At 39.6% G+C, this 16,675-nt stretch overlaps 1 protein-coding gene across 6 annotated transcripts in view; it reads left to right on the top strand.

The window, feature by feature from the left end:
* The window catches only part of chd9 (chromodomain helicase DNA binding protein 9), an 87,235-nt gene that overhangs the window by 417 nt on the left and 70,143 nt on the right, over positions 1-16,675 (top strand). For 5 of the 6 annotated variants that reach the window (XM_014985236.2, XM_014985238.2, XM_014985237.2 and 2 more), the window contains exon 2: positions 6,231-7,843. In XM_014985236.2, coding sequence (XP_014840722.2) covers positions 6,317-7,843 — 1,527 coding nt within the window. In that variant the 5' untranslated portion in view covers positions 6,231-6,316. Of the gene's footprint in view, positions 1-6,003; positions 7,844-16,675 lie in introns of those variants that run through there. The other variant, XM_088004407.1, reaches the window with a different exon arrangement.

Below are 16,675 nucleotides of genomic sequence, written 5' to 3'. Positions count from 1 at the left end.
CAGCTGTCTGATGACACACCGCCTATCTGAGCATGTATCCTCCTGCCCGACACGACACCGTCGAGCAGCCGAAACTTAAAAGTTTCCCCTCAGACTAACTCGAATAAACAAGCCTCACTTAAAGAGTTTGTCTGGTAACCAAAAATAAGCCTTTAAAGTAGTTCTTCTGTCTTGGTGGTTCTGGTGGTGGTCCTGAACTGACAGCGACCAACCGGTTTGAGTCAGAATGTGAACGTTATGTAAATGCAAGCAGGATTAAAACGTCGATAGTTTAACAATTCAATGGAAACGAAAGTCGAACTAGTCATTATCTCGGGCACCATCACGGACGACCTCTCCATCCATCTTCGGCCTCCACCAGCACCTCCTCCCCCCCCCTCCTCCACCATGTCCTCCGTGGAAAAACGTCACGACACCTTTTGAATCCAAAGTGAAGGTTTGACCACGTGCGACGCCCCCATTCGGACAGCTCGAGGCTGAGAGTTTACATTGTTTAAAGCCAATATCCCACGTGCATCGCGTGTCGTTTTTGCTCGGTTGTGCTTCAAAAGTAGCGCAACACATTGCCGCTTCATTGGCTCATCAAACAGCGAGCTCACGGGGGCTGAAGCCATTTCTGCAGGAAGATCAAATGGATGCCGCTCACCCCAGAGTCCAGGTCTGGCTTGTTTCGGTGTAGCTGAAAATAAATAATTTAAAAGAGGTTACCAAATGGGACTTGTTGCTACTTTTACATAGGGGTGCATAAGTTTCTAAATTAAACCTTGCGTTCTGGAGCAGCAGTTCTTCTGCTTACTTTTTTTTTTTTTTTTTAAATGGCCAGCTCTATACACGTTAATCCCAGGATTATATTCCCAAAGTCGCAGTTTAAACGGATTGACTTGCGCAGAAGTTGCCATTGTAGTCCTTAGTAGGTTTATTTGCAGTTTCGGGTACCAGTTTTTAAGGGGTCAAATTTCTGTTGATGTGCTACACGTGCGTGGACGTCATGATTATGAAGGAAACAGCTGGAAACCCACGAAGGAGGAACAGAGTCTGTGTCTGACACCAGCTGGGAGGCGTTTAATTCAGTAATGAGTGGGCATATTAGTTTTAGTCTGAGCGCATGGGCAATATGACGGTGTGTTATATTGTTATTCTAGAGGTTTACTTTTATTCGTTTGGCTGGGTTTAATGAAAACATTAACACTTTTAGGTACAGTTTGGCGACATGCCATGACAGTTTGTCCCATTCATTTTGCTGTTTTGTTTGTAATCATTAATTAAGAAAATACACTCCCAGAATCTTCCTGGAGCAAAGGCAACTGATCAGAGTTACCATATGGTAAACCATTTGAAGGTTTCCCCCTTTTTTGTCAGACTAGAACCACACAACTTCTTTGTAGGACTAATTTTAACTGCTGCTGGTCTTTTGAGGTCTGTCTCCTGGCTTTGAACATCTAAAAATAGTTATTGTTTTTTTGCCCATTATCATCTCTCAAAGTGGCTCAAACTCAGTTAAAATAAATAGACAGAAACGATTTGAATCTTGCCCCAGAGTCTGACTGAGCCTTACCACATAAATATGCTTTGATTCGAACTAGGGCGCAATCATACTCCTGGCATATGCGATAATATTGGTGAATGTTGCAATAACTAAAGTTTCTTTCCGATTTGGTTTCATAGCGAATGCCAAACTCCAGATAATCCATTTTTCCAGCTCTGGTAAAAAACATCTAATGCAACTTATAACTGCCATCTCAACAACAAGATTTTACTGAAAAGTTGATTGTGGTTGAAATCTGCTGTTTTGACATTGAAACAATCTACTTGTACTTTAATGACTTTATAACTTTACCACCACTTTACCTTTTAAAACTTATTCTACTTTAAACAAGTGTCACCTTATACATCACCAATAAGAGCTTGAATGCATTCTCTTTAAATATTTAGCTAACATTCATTGCAGAGCTGGCAGTTCTTATGTAAATGTACTGTGAACAGTAATTTGGTTCTCATTACATTTGGTTTGATGTACATCCCTGGTTAAAAATGGGATAATTATATAAAATCCACATTTTTGAGCTCTGTCTCATGTTAAAATGTCACCTCATGAAAAACATACCTGGATTGTTGCTTTGATTCTTCACCCAATCATTGAAGCTCCTGTGGCAGACACGTTTGTATGGTGACATGCAGCATTAGTTTTCCACCAGTCATGACATTGGGGATACAAAATGTCCAGTTTCTGTCTGACCTTCTTCCACATGTTTTGAAACTGCAGGCTGGATTTTTGGCAGCCTGGCAGTCCTGCCATGTCAAAAAAATGCTCTTAAAAATTCCGAGCTTGGCATATTGTTTTAGAAATTCTCCCAAACTTTATCCCTGAGATGTCTGCTTTGTTTCTTGACCTTCATGATGCTGTTTGTTCACTAATGTCATCGAACAGCTGCATTTATACAGACAGTAAATTACACACAGGTGGAGTCTTTTCTACTAATTACATAACTACTCAAGACAGCTGGTTTCACTAAATTTAGTTGATGTCTTCAGAGTAAAGCATAGTGTTCCTTTATTATGGAATTTGTCCACTATTGACTGCTTTATTACACAGAACTCTATAATAGTAATGGTTCACATTACATGCCAAAATGATTAAAAAAAAAAAAAGTCAAGAAGTATGAATACTTTTGCACGGTGTTGTGCCTTTTTCGTATTTGTATTTTTTATTTGTGTCTTTTTGATCAAATTGAATCGTCACAGGTGCATGAGATTGGAGCAAATCTTAATACTAAATATTGTTTGGTAAATCCATCTTAAACTGTTTTCTCTCCCTCATGGACGTTTTTATTAGAATGTCACTGATGTTATTTGAAAGATTGACCAAAATATTTTTTGCAAAAAATTGTCTGGGAATACTTTTCAATGTGGGATAATCTATTTTGCTAGTGCTAATTAACTTCTTTAGGGTTGCGGTCAAAAGGGCACACATATTGAATTTCTATTGATGTTTTGGGACAAACCCAGAAGTGTCATCACAAATGATCAATGCATATGAATCTGTCTTTTTTTTCCATCATTATTTAAATACATTGGCAAAAGAAAATGAACCTTTAAGCTTCTCACAGATGGCAAAACACTAAGGCAGCGGTGAGCTGCTGCTTTTGAAAGTGAACAGTTTGAGACAAATCATAAAACCTTATCAAAATGTTACGGGGGACTTAGCATTTCAGTCTTATTGTAACTCTTATCACAACACGTCAAGGTTACCAAGCAAGAAGAAAGTTGTGTGAAATTAAAATCTGAAGTGCTGCCAAAGCCAAAAACAGGAATGACTTCATGTTTGCTGCCAGTCTGGAGTCGAAGCTGAATGGGATGTTGAGCCTGTTTGTGTGACACTCCGCTTTGAAAGGAAACATTAAGACTTACTCATGTCCCTAAATGTATATTTGGTTTCTACTCAGATCTAAAATGCTTTTAAGTAAATTAAATTACTCATAAAAAAAAAAATCTAGGAGTGGACCACTAGACTTAAAGTACATTTCTCAAACAAAGATAAAGTTAAAATTAATGTTGACCATCCAAATTATTAACATTTTTAAATTTTGGGGATGTTTGTTTTGGTTAATGAATGAAAAATGCTTTGTATATGATGAGCTACTGACTGAACAAAGTAGAAATTTGCAGTTTTTTTATTTACTTGAACAAGAACTATACTTTCAGTTAATCTAGTCCTGGGGCATGCTCACTAGCAGTAGGTTAAATCGAGTTCTGATTAATTATCCTGTGATATTTCAAAGACTGATTACAGTGTTCTTGGAAAATTCAGATTTTATTTCAGCCCTCTGACATGTCAATCCAGATTTATATCTCTTCTCTATTTAACACTGTAGTTCAAATTTATACTGAAGGAGAAACATATTTTCTTCATAGTGAAATACTTGCTTTTCAGTAAGTGTTAATTAAAAAAAATCAATATGGTATTTCCCTCTTATATTTCAGAGGAAATCTTTAAGTGCTTCAGCATCACAGGATTGTGACATTTATCCAACCAATATCCGACTAAGTTTGTTCTTTATCTTCTTTAGAAAGCAGACTACATCTCCTTAATCTTTTGATCCCTCCATCCATTCTTTGAAATATAGAAATACATAATACAAAAAAGGTAAAACTGTTGACACAGTGTCTAGCATAGTAAGAAAAAGACTCAACCTGAGATATGTGATGTTTTTTTTTAAATCTGATTTTACAGCTAGATAACTATACATTTTAAAATGTTTATGTATAGTTTCATTCAAAGGTTTTACATATAGTCATTAAGGAAATGAGTTATCGTTAATATTGGACTTTAATTTCTGAATTTATACTGCTCTTTTTCTAGGATTAAATGATTATAGAACACATAACTTTAGTGATTTCCAGAAGAAATTATTTCTCTCTGGTTCAAATGGAATTAAATTCATACATGACACTCAATAATATTTCTTTAAGGTTCCCTACACCCATTGAAACTCTTTTTGTCATCATTAGAATATTTCTGGCATAATCTTGGCTGAATATTTATAGTAAATTCTCAACTAAATTGTTTCCTGGCACACACCTGACTTTGAAGCATTGTCCGCAAACTAGATTGGTGAACAATGCAAGATTGGTTGAAATAATTTTTTTTTGTTGAACAATCCATTATATCCAAATTTATCCATCTAACCCAAAATGCCACTCTTGGATAAAACAATAATAATAATCAGGATATTGAAGACTAAGCCAGTAACCAGCAAGGACTGAAGCCCATTATAAACTGGTTAACCACTGGTGTTGGTGTCTACATGAAAGTGAGTCGTACATCAATGTGGACAGAAAAGGTGTTGACCTTGAATGACTTGCATGCTCCAAAACAAACACTTCACAAGTTTGTACTAAATGCTTTCTGTAGTAAGTTTTACAGTTAAGACAAGGCAAAGATTTAGATGTTTAGCCACAATAACAAGAAGTGTGTCTGGAGTACTAGAGGTGAGATTTTCAAACCTAACCACACTGAACTAACTGTCAAGCTTGTCGGCGGCTCCTTCTTGGTGAGGGTTTGTTCTGACTGTAGTGTAAACCTCTAAAATGGAACTGAACATTTTTGCATGTTCAAACAAACAAAAAAATGTCCTTTCATTAGCGATTTATGCCTTCTGTGCATCATGGATGTCTTTTTTCAATGGAGTACAAGAAAGGCCTGTCATTTTTACAAGATGGCTACCACTAATTTTGTAGCGTACTGTTTATATTTCCACCCTCTTCACACGTCTAGAGACTGAGATTTTTATTCCCTATTTTATTTGCAAAGTGGCTCAAAATCTGATTGTCAGTAGATCATCTGTGAACACCTGTGTTCAAGTTTTCTACATGTTCTCAATTAGACTTAGGCCTGGTCTTTGACTGGTCCATTCTAACAAATCAGTATTTTGACGTATAAGTTTTGACTGCAGCTCTGGGTGTATTTGTATCCTCTGTGGTTGGCCTGTTTTTGCTCCATCCACCTATCTCTCCTGTGTGTTCCTTGGTCTCCATGATGCTGTTTGTTGTTGTTCTCTAACAGACCTCTGAGGCCTTTACAGATCAGCTGCGTGAAAAGCGCTGAATGCAAATGCATGGCACACTTTCTAGGTTTTTATTGGTGAAAAAAACAAAATCTCTGTTGCTGTTGTAATATGACTAAAAGTTTTTTTATGTCTATGTGTAATGTGATTTAAATTGTTAATATATTCAAACAAAGCTATTCTTGAAGCTTCATGTTAAACATTTAAAGGGAATATGTCTGTGTTTGGGCTTCAGAGTGCAAGTCAGCATGTAATGACTGACCTGGGAAAGCTTCTGTCATCTTCCGCTGGTCTGTGGTTGCAGAGCACTCGCATGCATGTGCTTAGAGGGCCTCTTCAGCCTCTGCCCTTTGCTGCTGAAATTCTATCAGCTGTCTGCACCTCCCACACATTTTGCAGTAGCAGAGCAGGCAGCTTCAAGCCTTTCATAGGTGGGGGGTTGACGTGAGTGCATGTGTTTGTGTGTGCATATCGGTGTGTGTTTTTGTGAAAGGGTTGGGGGTACAGGAAGAGGCACCTGCTGGTGAATGGTTTACACCAGCTGCTTTGCTCCACACATGAAAAGAAGTGCTGATGGATTATTGACATGAACCGTCATTTTCAATAAATATTTATCAAAAAGAAATTGCTTCTTTTAATTTTTTTTTTTTTTTGTCTTTTTGACAGGAACACCACATAATGGAGATGCTCTAACTGTGAAGACTGACTCACTGGGACCATCTTGGATCCAGAGGTGCCCTCTGATTTCAGTCATGGACTTTTTTGACGATCCCAACCTCTTTGACGGGGGTTTGGATGGGCTGGATGAAGATGGTTTCCATGCAGCACCGTCGCTTGTGGATGAGCTCAATCTCAGTGCTGGTTTTGAACCCCTTCAAGTGGAGGCACTTGGGCCGGGGAAGCATCAAGAAATGATGCCACCAGTCTCTTCCCAACAAGCTGTGCCCAGTTACAACCAGCCGATGGTTCATTATGCTGGTGTTAAGGCAGAGAATCCCCTGGGGCAGGTATTTTCTGGTTCTCGGAGCACAGGTTGTGACGTGGGTCCTGAGCAACATGGCCAGTACCATAGTGCCACTATTAGCCAAGTACCTCCACCCAACGGACTGTTCTGCAGTACTGGAAGCCCAATGTGGGGCAACCAAGACCAAAATGGGAACATGTTTCACCATGTATCTCAACAGCAGCAGCAACAACAACTTTGTCATCAGCAACTGCACAACCAGCAACTGCATGGCAGACAACATACTCAGCAGCAGCACGGTTCTGGTCATCAAGCTGAGCAGCAACAGAGAATGCGACAACAACAGCTCCAACAACAGCACAGTCATCAGCAACAGCTGCTAAACCAGCATCAACAGATTACCACAGCGAGTGTTTGCCTGCAGCAACATCAGCATCCCACATTCTCCTTTCTCCAGGGAGGTCAGTCCAGCAGCCAGCAGCAGATACACCATTCTCCGCATCAACTACCTGTAAGAGAATCCCAGTTTCATTCCAGGAGTCTTCCAGGTAAGCCTTTTTTGGAACATCAGAATGCCTCTTTGAGCGGGGCCTGCTTGCAAACACGTCAGCAGCAGGGGAGCTACCAGTTGGTCAGGGGAAGTCCGGCCTTCTCCGGTTCAGGACTCGAGGACTCTCACCTTTCATTCCCCATACATCCATCATCTGCAGTACACTCCTTGCCTGCATGCTCTGTCAGTTCAGCTCATGCTTACCAAGCGGCGGAGTTCCCTGCCTACCCTGGAGAGCCAGAAATACCCAGTCTCAGTCAGCAGTCTTCATGTAGGCCCATCACTACTACACCAATTACTACTACAGTGCCTAGGCTGCCTGGGACAGCATGCCAGTTCCAGTCCACAGCACACGTGAGTCAGCTGCACTCTGGAACAACGGTTAGCCAGGCAGACGAGTGTCCCTTCAGAGCCTTACGCTGTTCTGGAGAAACCCAGGCAGTCTGCAAATCATCAGAGCTGTTCGGCGAGTCAGTGAGTTGCTATCCAAGCATGACAAACCACCTGCCCTCTGAGCAGCAGATCAGCTGCGGGGTTATTAACACTAATGGGTACCAAGCTTTTGGAGACAATGTTATGCCATCAGAGGCCCAGGATGGAGACTTGGAAGCCCTGGATCCTCCTGACCTCCTGCCTGATCTGCTCCCCCAGCTGGAGGACGCTTTCAGGCAACAGGACGAATCCAGCTGTTCTTGGATTGATTCCAGTCAGAAGAAAGGGCACGAAAACAGGAAACCAGCAGCTATCGAATGCAAAGAGGAGAAGGTAAAATTTTAAATTTGTTTTTATGGATCTGTCCTTAGCCGTTATGTGGTTCTCTCTGCCTAGATATGGCCAGGTGTGAGATAAAGTTTTGATAACCTCTAATGAAATACCATGGGTTCAAAGTATTTCCACATATTTAAAACAAAAATGTGTAACAATCTTAAATCTTCTTTTAAACAGCAAAGCAACACTTAGTCTTATTGCTGCCAACATAATGTATGTAACATAACATGACACATTTATTTTGATTTTGATATGCATATTTAAGCACAAGTCAAAATTTTCTGCAATTTTTAGGTGTTGTGTTCAAGTGGTTTTTGTTGACAATATTGTTTTAGTTTTTTTTTTTCTTTTTGTGAAATACAGCATAGCAAGAAGATATTTACTAGTTTGTCAGGTGATCTGCTCAGCAAATTGGCCTGCAGTCAGCTGCTTGATACCCATGTCAAATTTGTTAAAAGTTATGAGTGTAATAAAACCCATCTATTTACACTAAGGTGAATAGATGGGTTACTGCTGTTAAGGCAGCAGTCCTCCTAACCAAGCAAGTGGCAAAAGTCAAAAGTAACAACTCTGTTTTGACTGGAAGTAATCTTCAGCAGAAACCCATTCAGAGTTAGCAGCTAAAAGAACAATGGTCCAAGAGTACTTTCTGTAGGAAGAAATCAGTAACGAGATTATTAGAGTGGTCTGGAGAAGAAAAGTGGTTAAACAGAAAATTGCTTGGCTAGTAGTAAGCAGACTAACAAAAAAAGTAAGCTGTAGAAATCCTACATTTTCAAGCAGCCATATTTTTGGTTTTACTTTGGGAAGGTTTCTTTCAGCCAGCTGACCAGCAATTTGCAGCAACAGTTTGGGGAGCATGACAGCTCTCTTGAGTCTCTGATACTTTCAATGACTCTAAGAAGACATTAAACCGTTAGAATAGGCTGACCGAACACTGCAGAGGTTGACACCTGGATTATCACCAACTGGCCCAATCATACTCTCAGCCCACCTTGTTTTCACTGCCCGTTAAGCTATTTCTTCAACTTACATGTACGTACAGTTAACTAACATAGCAGACGTATTGGCTTAAGATAATTTTTTTTTTAAATCTTGTGTTTCATGGCACAGATACCAGTCATTTGTGTAATGTTTAACTATCCGAGGTAGAACGTGTGCCTCTCTGCTTGGAAACCTGCAATCAGTGGGGCATTGGGGGAAGGTGGATATTAGGCGGTTCCTACAGCAGTTTGAAAGGCTTTCAACATGATAATGGTCAGTCTAGCCTGGCCTGTCTATCTGCCCTGTTCGCCGACAGCAGGTCAGGCCTGATTAGGCTAAGAGTGGCAGGAGTGTCTTCAGGACTTAGCTGTAAGCATACTTAGGGCTATATCAAGATGTGGGTCAGGGCAAGCCAGAGGCACTTGCACACAGCCTTGCTGGAGTGTGGGGGTGGTTGCACACTGTTGTGGTTGCTGTCACAGTTTCTGCGAGTGCGTGTGCATGTGAGTGCAAGCAGTAGGGAAAGAGCTTGCTGTAGGAGAGTGGTTAGCACTTGAGAGACGCGGGGGAGGGGGAAGGTTTGGAGATGGAGAGGGCAGCAGCTCATGGAAAAAGGAGAGAGCTTAGGAAAGAACGGATGGGAAAGAGATGGGGAGGAAGAGCATGAGCGAGCAAGAGACAGAGAGAGCGAGAGAGGGAGAGAGAGAGAACACAAGTGGAGGGGGAGGTGGAGAGAATGCATTAGCCGGCTGTAACAGGCTTCAGGCGGTTCTTGGACCTCAGTTGGCTGGTAACTTAGCAGCATCCATGCAGCTTCCCAGCCCCAGAGTGACACATGACCAGCAGCACATGCGGCAGGCATTTCATGTTCCTTTGCAAATGCCAATAGGACACCTAAACTGCAACATGTGGTCCTGTTTTAATAACTTGTTTTAGTTCTTGTATTGAAACAATAAAAAAAGAAATTAAGGTGAGTCAATAATTCAAATCAGAAAGTAGTAAAAATGACAGAAATGTAATAATATGGTGATTACATTTCAAATTGTGATTCACTGATATGAAAATTTGGACCGATGTCAATATCTGATATTATATAAATAATATTGGATATATAATTTCCTGATGCTTTCAACATACTAAATCGAATGACCACATTGCTGACTTCAGCATGGCTTCTCTGCTTCAGTTAAACTTCCCACAGTCCTGTACTGTCACTGTCACACGATCAAACAAATACTGCTCCCCAATAAATATTGGTCGATTATATCCCTAATTTTAAATATTTATTTCTGTACATTATAGTTTACATCTGATGAAAAATTCAGTATTTCAGAAAATAAGAATAATTCCTAAGAGCAGTGAAAATGTGGATCTTTGATACAGAAATGTGGGCATACTGAAAAGTATCCATTATAGTATATGCACTGCGTACTTGGTCAGTGCTTCTTTTGCATGACTTGCTGTATCAATAGGCCCTTTCACAAAACACCTCAAGGTGTTTCACCCGTGATTTGCCAAGTGGCCTCGTGACCTGTATAAGGGCAGGCCGGATTCATGGACTTGAATCCGGCCTGCGGGTATGATGCATTTATGACGCATCTTGTGTACTCCCATTATGGACCTTAAACCAGATATTAGTATGTTTAGAAGCGTGAGCATCCCTGTAAAGCTTGCCAGCAGAGGGAAGAATAAAGCTCTCTGACTTGATAACATTGTGAATCAACACCATTAGATGGCATGGTACTTCACAATAAACCTCAAGAAACTTAGATTCTGTGCCCCTCCACTGGTTCTTTCGACTCCAGGAAACATTTTCCTTCATCTAAAGATGACCTTAGACCAGGGTCTGCAACCCTAGCACTTGGGATCTACCGTCCTGCAGACTTTAGATGCAACGTGGACTCAACACACCTGAATCAAATGAATGGCTCTTTATCAGGCCTTTGCTAATCTTGACGACTGAAGAGTTAATGCAATCATCTTATTAAGCTGAGTTATAGTGAGGATGCATCTAAAACTTGCAGGACAGTAGATCATGCCATTGAGTGACAGTCGAGTCCTTTTTCTCTGGTAAGGCACTTCTGATGGTATTACTGGTTCCAGAGTGGCTTAGCTAGAACAATGTGACAGTTGTTGCCCATTTCATTGGGATGTTTGTGTTTGGAGGCTCTTTGTAGCATCCTCTCAAGCTTCCCCTGTTATTTCTGTTGCTTGTGCATTTTTTTTCCTACCACTTAGCTTTCCATTAAGCATGCTTGGTACTGCTGGACAATCATGTCAGCCTTTCCCATGATTTTGTAGGACATAAGATGGCTATAACATTTATGCATTCAAAATTCTTATTTTCGTAATCTTATGGAATATGAGAACTTTCTGAAAAATGCTACTTTGGGCTTTCATTGACTGAGCCAATGAAAGTAATCATTACAATTACTAGAAATGAGTACTTGCAATTTGTGCGGAAACCATTAGCTTATTGAAATAACCAACTAATTTAGCAGTCAATTAATTGTTAACTGGAGTATACAGACTCATAAAAAGGCAATTTGCTGAAAATTTACACATTCAGAAGAGTATTTATGCTAAAGTTACAAAAAAAAAACATTTTACATTAACGATAAAAACATGTTTGTCTGTAATGTTTCACCCAAAGCTCAAGTATTTTAATGAATTTCTAATATTGTATAAAAAAGGATTAAGTCGGTAATGAAAAACCTGTAGAATATGCCAATTGTAATAGAACAATTTATTACAAAAAGTCATTAGCTGCAGCCATGCTTGCAACATACTTATGAGTGTATGTTTGAGTGTGTATGCATACGTAGTGAATCTGTGCAGTAGAAGTTTAATTTTTTTAACCGATTTTGAAAATTAACTACAAATTCAATGCTATTGTAACTGAAGACACCCTCTTGGATGTATTTAAACATAGACTTTTCAGCACAGATGTGTTCTCTGGCATTATATTATCCTCATCTTTTGTGTCTCTACTCTTACATTCTTTGTGTACTAATTGCATATGTGACTACAAGGTTGCAGGACCTGCTTGAGTGACTAATTTCTGATCTCTAAACAAGGTTTGTTTCCCGGCAGCAGATCTGCCATGTGCCGCTGCTTCTGAAACCAGATCTGTGGCCCTGAGCCAAAACACAAGTGGTGTTTTGAGTACCCTGACTCTTTCTCAGCAGGTGACAGCAAAACTTATGGTCTTCCTTTACCGGCGCTCATCCTCACTGCCCATTGACTCATCTGCAGAGGTCCTTGATTGAAAAAGGGCCTTGAAGCACAGCCATACGCAAGAGCCTCCTCCCTGTCTGTGTCAACATCCAGGCCTGTGTTGATGCTTACAGGCTGACTGTGCTATTCAAGTGCACTGATGTGTGAAGAGCCTGCTGATGGCGTGTTTGCTGAACAGGCAGGGCATCAGGGGAAAGCGGCCCACTCTCCTCTCCCCCGCAGTGAATGTGACTAATTAGGGTTTCCAGTGACTGTAATGGTCAGCTGCAGATGTGATGAGCAACCAATGCTCAACACTGATTGAGTGGCCCAGGTTTCTGTGTTGTACAGTTAATTTGAGTATAACAGGTTAGTCTGTAGTAGCTGGTTATTAGCTTGACTCCCATGATAGCAGCAAGGGCCTTCCAGCTCGCCTGAAGCAGTGAAGCGATACTCCGCTGGGCCCGGTCCTGGTTTGTGGTGCTTATGTTCACGTCCTGTCAGTCACAAGTCTGACACTGTTGTGTGTCTTTTCAGGAACTCAGACAGGAAGACCGGTGTCGTTGCAAACTCTGCACATGTGAAATAGGTAGAGAAACTGATATCGAAATTTCATTTGTAGGGTTGCTTGTGATTTGTCTTGTAGTGTCAAAAAGAAAATCAATTACCTTCTTCTATTTTTAGGGTTTTAATTACTTGTTTTAAACAATCTGGTATCACCATTCTTTGAATAAAATACATAGCTGAATGTTCATCTGAAAATAAAAGCCTGTTTTACTAACTTTGGCTTTCATTGCATATCATGAACAAATGCTAAGATGCACACTTTAAAGTACAAAATATGGGTATAAAGTGTTATCCTGTTGCAATAAGCAATTAATCAGTTAATTGCATAATAAATTAAAATGAGCTTGATCATTTCTATTCTGATTATTTTTTAAAGGGAAATCTGGACTACATATCATAATTAATTTTTTAATGGCTCTGGTTGTGTGTGGCGTTTATTTCATTTTTATTGTTTTTGTTTGTTGTGTTTTGTTTTGGATACTTAAAATATATTCAAGTTCCAACATGGAGTGTTATGTACTTAAGTTTTATTAGTCTTTTAGGTGAACTTGCTTTATTATTCCAACACTATATTACATGAAAATTGTCCCAAAACTATGTTATCATTTATCGGAGGAATCTTTAGGACAATTTATCCACTAGTAAAATTTATCCTGACAGGCCTAATAATGTGCCACCTTCTGCATTACAAAAACAGATTTCTTTATGAAGTTATTGTGTTCAGAATATTTGGCATGAGTTTAATTTTTAATGAGGTAAAAATACTCATTTCAGTCATGACTGCAATTCTGTTTTTACACCTTTTTAAAATGTAATATTAGACACTTTAATATATTAGCAACAAAATATTCCTTACTAGAGGTGTGCCGATCGATCGGTCACCGATCATAATCGGGCCGATTTCCGTGAAAAAGTGTATGATCGGTGATCGGCGATCATTTGCTCTTGTTGCCGATACCGATCACCTGCTTCTCATTTCGCAGCCTGCCTGTGCAGCTGGTCTCCTCTTTCCTTCACACTGCGCAAACGCGCAGCAACAAATCCTAAGCGATGTGTAACTATAACGCACTGAGCGAATGGGGAAGTTTGCGTGTTGCGGCGGAAAATTAAAGCACGTGGGGTGAAGCAGGTCAAAATGCATCAACATGACTAATCTAATATGGCATAAAAACAATGCCATACTTGACGGAGTTTGGCTACATCGAGGCTCACTGCAGTAAAAAAGACATACGGAGGATCAGATAGCAGGTAAAGCAGCGCACAGCTACAAACACTCACCCGGATTAGCATGACGGTCAGAAAGCTAAACAAATAACCTGGAAAATTATTTAAGTCTTCGAGCTGCGATGTAAGACGCTGGTTCTGCTCTCGCTGTTGAACCGCTGCTACGCTACAGATAGTAATATTTCACAGACGGAGCTTCGCTTCTGCTCCACCTGGTAGTGACTCTCACACCGAACCTCTGCTTAAAGCTGCAGCATCTAACTTAAAAAAATACATTTTACATACGTATTAAAACTTTCGCTGTCCTAACATGAGACAGATAATCTCTGAAAAAATAATCGATCTCCTCCCTGTTCTGCATAATTACTCCGCTCAGTCAGAAACAGCCAATCAGAGCTAGCAGTAATCAGCTAGCCGCCATGCTATCAGGAAGTTTTCATTCAGTAACTCTGGATTGTTTATTGTAATGGAACCTGTATTTGCCTTTGAATGTTAAGTTTTATACTTGAACTTCTTGACAATGTTGAGAGGTTTTATTTTGGCTCTTTGTATTATTTAGCCTCTTCAGAGCCTTCATATGTTTTCAGTCTGTTAAAGGTAGTATTATCAATAGCAGTACAATTTGCACAATGCCTGTTTTGTTTAGTTTTCTTCTTGGAAAAAGTTATTAAAAAGTTTTTGTCTAAATTAAGGTGAATTCATGGTTCCTTTTTCCATATAATGTAACCGGTAGTGTTTATGATAAAAAATAAATAAATAATAATTATGTGATCGGTATCGGTGATCGGCCCTCATGGGTGATCGGTATCGGCAGGAAAAAATCTGATTGGCACATCTCTATTCCTTACCGATTGTATTTATTAACCATATGTGTTGTTAATTAGTTTGAGAGTTTGATTCACACACAATTAAATGTGACAGTGTTTGTTTTTACTGTCAGCTCATCATTAGCCCCTGGGGGTTGTCGACTCGGGTCCTCATGCGACACACTTTTGCTGCTGTGTTAGTGAAACATTACTAACACAGCATTTTTTTGCCGCCTGAAGTGGAGTTTTCCCAGACTTATGTCACACTTTTTAATTTTTTTTTTCCTAAACTGTAAGTCAACACCACCTGTAGAGGATGCCCTGTCCAGTTAGGAGCAGACGTACATTATTAAATAGCTGCTGTTCAAACTTGTGTGGCTGCTGATGCCTCCTGCTGTGACAGCACATTGCAAATCTCCTGACTGGAGGCCTTGGAGTGTGCCTGCAACCACTGCAGGACACAGTAGGCTGCAGCACCTCCTCTCGCACAGAAAGAATGTGCTGCCCTCTGGGATTTCTGCAGCAAGGGGCTTGCAGTATTGGGGAAATTGCCAAAATTGTTAAAGTAGTCCTGTTAATTCCAGTGTCCTAGTAGAGTGGGCATTGAGAAGTTCTGCTTTTTTATATTTGTACAAAATAGGCTAAAAGCAAAATTATAGAAATCCCTGCAAGGAAGCTAGCTGATGGTCATTTAGTTTTCTGCATCTTTTCTCTAATATTTCCACCAAGACAAATTTTTTGTTCTTGTGACGGAAAAGTTGAGTATCCTATTTTCAGACAACTAACTGGAAATGCACAACAGGGAGTAGGTAATACTGTATTACTTTATGCTTTGTCTGGACAGAGAAACTCTGTTTATTCTTATGCTTTTCCTGGTGTCTCATTAAAATGATTTTGAAGTTCAAGAATCTTATGATGGAAAAACTGCAGCTGACTTAAAACCACGACCTGTTAAAAACCACGACCTGTTAAAACTTTTGTATAAATAGTAAATTACTTGATTTAAAATTTCTATGTCGCAAATTCAAACTAACAACAATAAATAAATGCTTCAGAAAATCATTCCTGTTATGATCAGTATAGTAGAATATTTTGAAAATAATTGCTTCAAATTACAAAAGAGGTTTAAATGTTTTTTTTGTTTTTTTTTGCTAAACTACGATATTACAAATTTCTGCTATTTTTACACAGGTTTGTCATACTATGACAGTTTGTTGCAAAACAAGAAAAAATGGTGAAGGAAAGACATAGACCTCCAATTTTTTCTGTTGCTTTGCAGAATGACTGACATCTCCATTAGGCTTTTGATTTATGGTTTGACAACTGATCCTCTTTTTGGGTCGGTTCTGTATGTTTTGTGTTTATTAATGTATATGTTGTATAACGTGTCTGAATTGTCTGAGCTAAATATGGGTGCAAATTAAACTTGGCCCCAAAGGTGAGATAGAAACTGGTTTTAGTGATTTTTAGGACATCAATGGTACATTTAAAACATTAAAATGAGAGTTTTTCTTGTTATTTATCCAATCAACTCTGAGAGAATCCTGAACGTTGAGAGCACTGCTGACTGTGTCTTGCTTGGCCCCCATTTGTTGTTCTACTTTACAAGATCGTAATGTGACACACTGCCTTAAAAGAACAAAATCTATTACTGCAAGTCAGTAAATCAAGTTTAAATCTTACACCAGTTCTTCACAGTAAAAGCCTATCTTCTGTCTATAGTTTGCAACTATAACAGACCAGAGGCATAAGGAGCAGCAAACGGCACACCTGCTCTGTCAGCACTGCCAGTCACTTGAACCGCATTCCCATGCGACTCTGGCAGCTCTTCATTCGCACCATTTAGTTTTTCTTCATCTTTTTTGTGTGGACAGATTGGTAGACGCCTACCTTTGAACTGATGCTGGAGGAATTGCTTTGAGTGCATCACTGCATCTGTCCATGTACGCTTGCTAAAATGCTACATGCTTGTATTTTTAGTTTGTGGAGGTGTTGGAATACTTGGCTTTACCCTAAATATCTCAGCAGAATA

The sequence above is a fragment of the Poecilia mexicana genome, unplaced genomic scaffold, assembly GCF_051168715.1.
Source record: "Poecilia mexicana isolate PSO_F unplaced genomic scaffold, ASM5116871v1 scaffold_3, whole genome shotgun sequence".
NCBI classification, from domain to species: Eukaryota; Metazoa; Chordata; class Actinopteri; order Cyprinodontiformes; family Poeciliidae; genus Poecilia; species Poecilia mexicana.
This window is presented reverse-complemented; position numbering and strand designations above follow the sequence as displayed.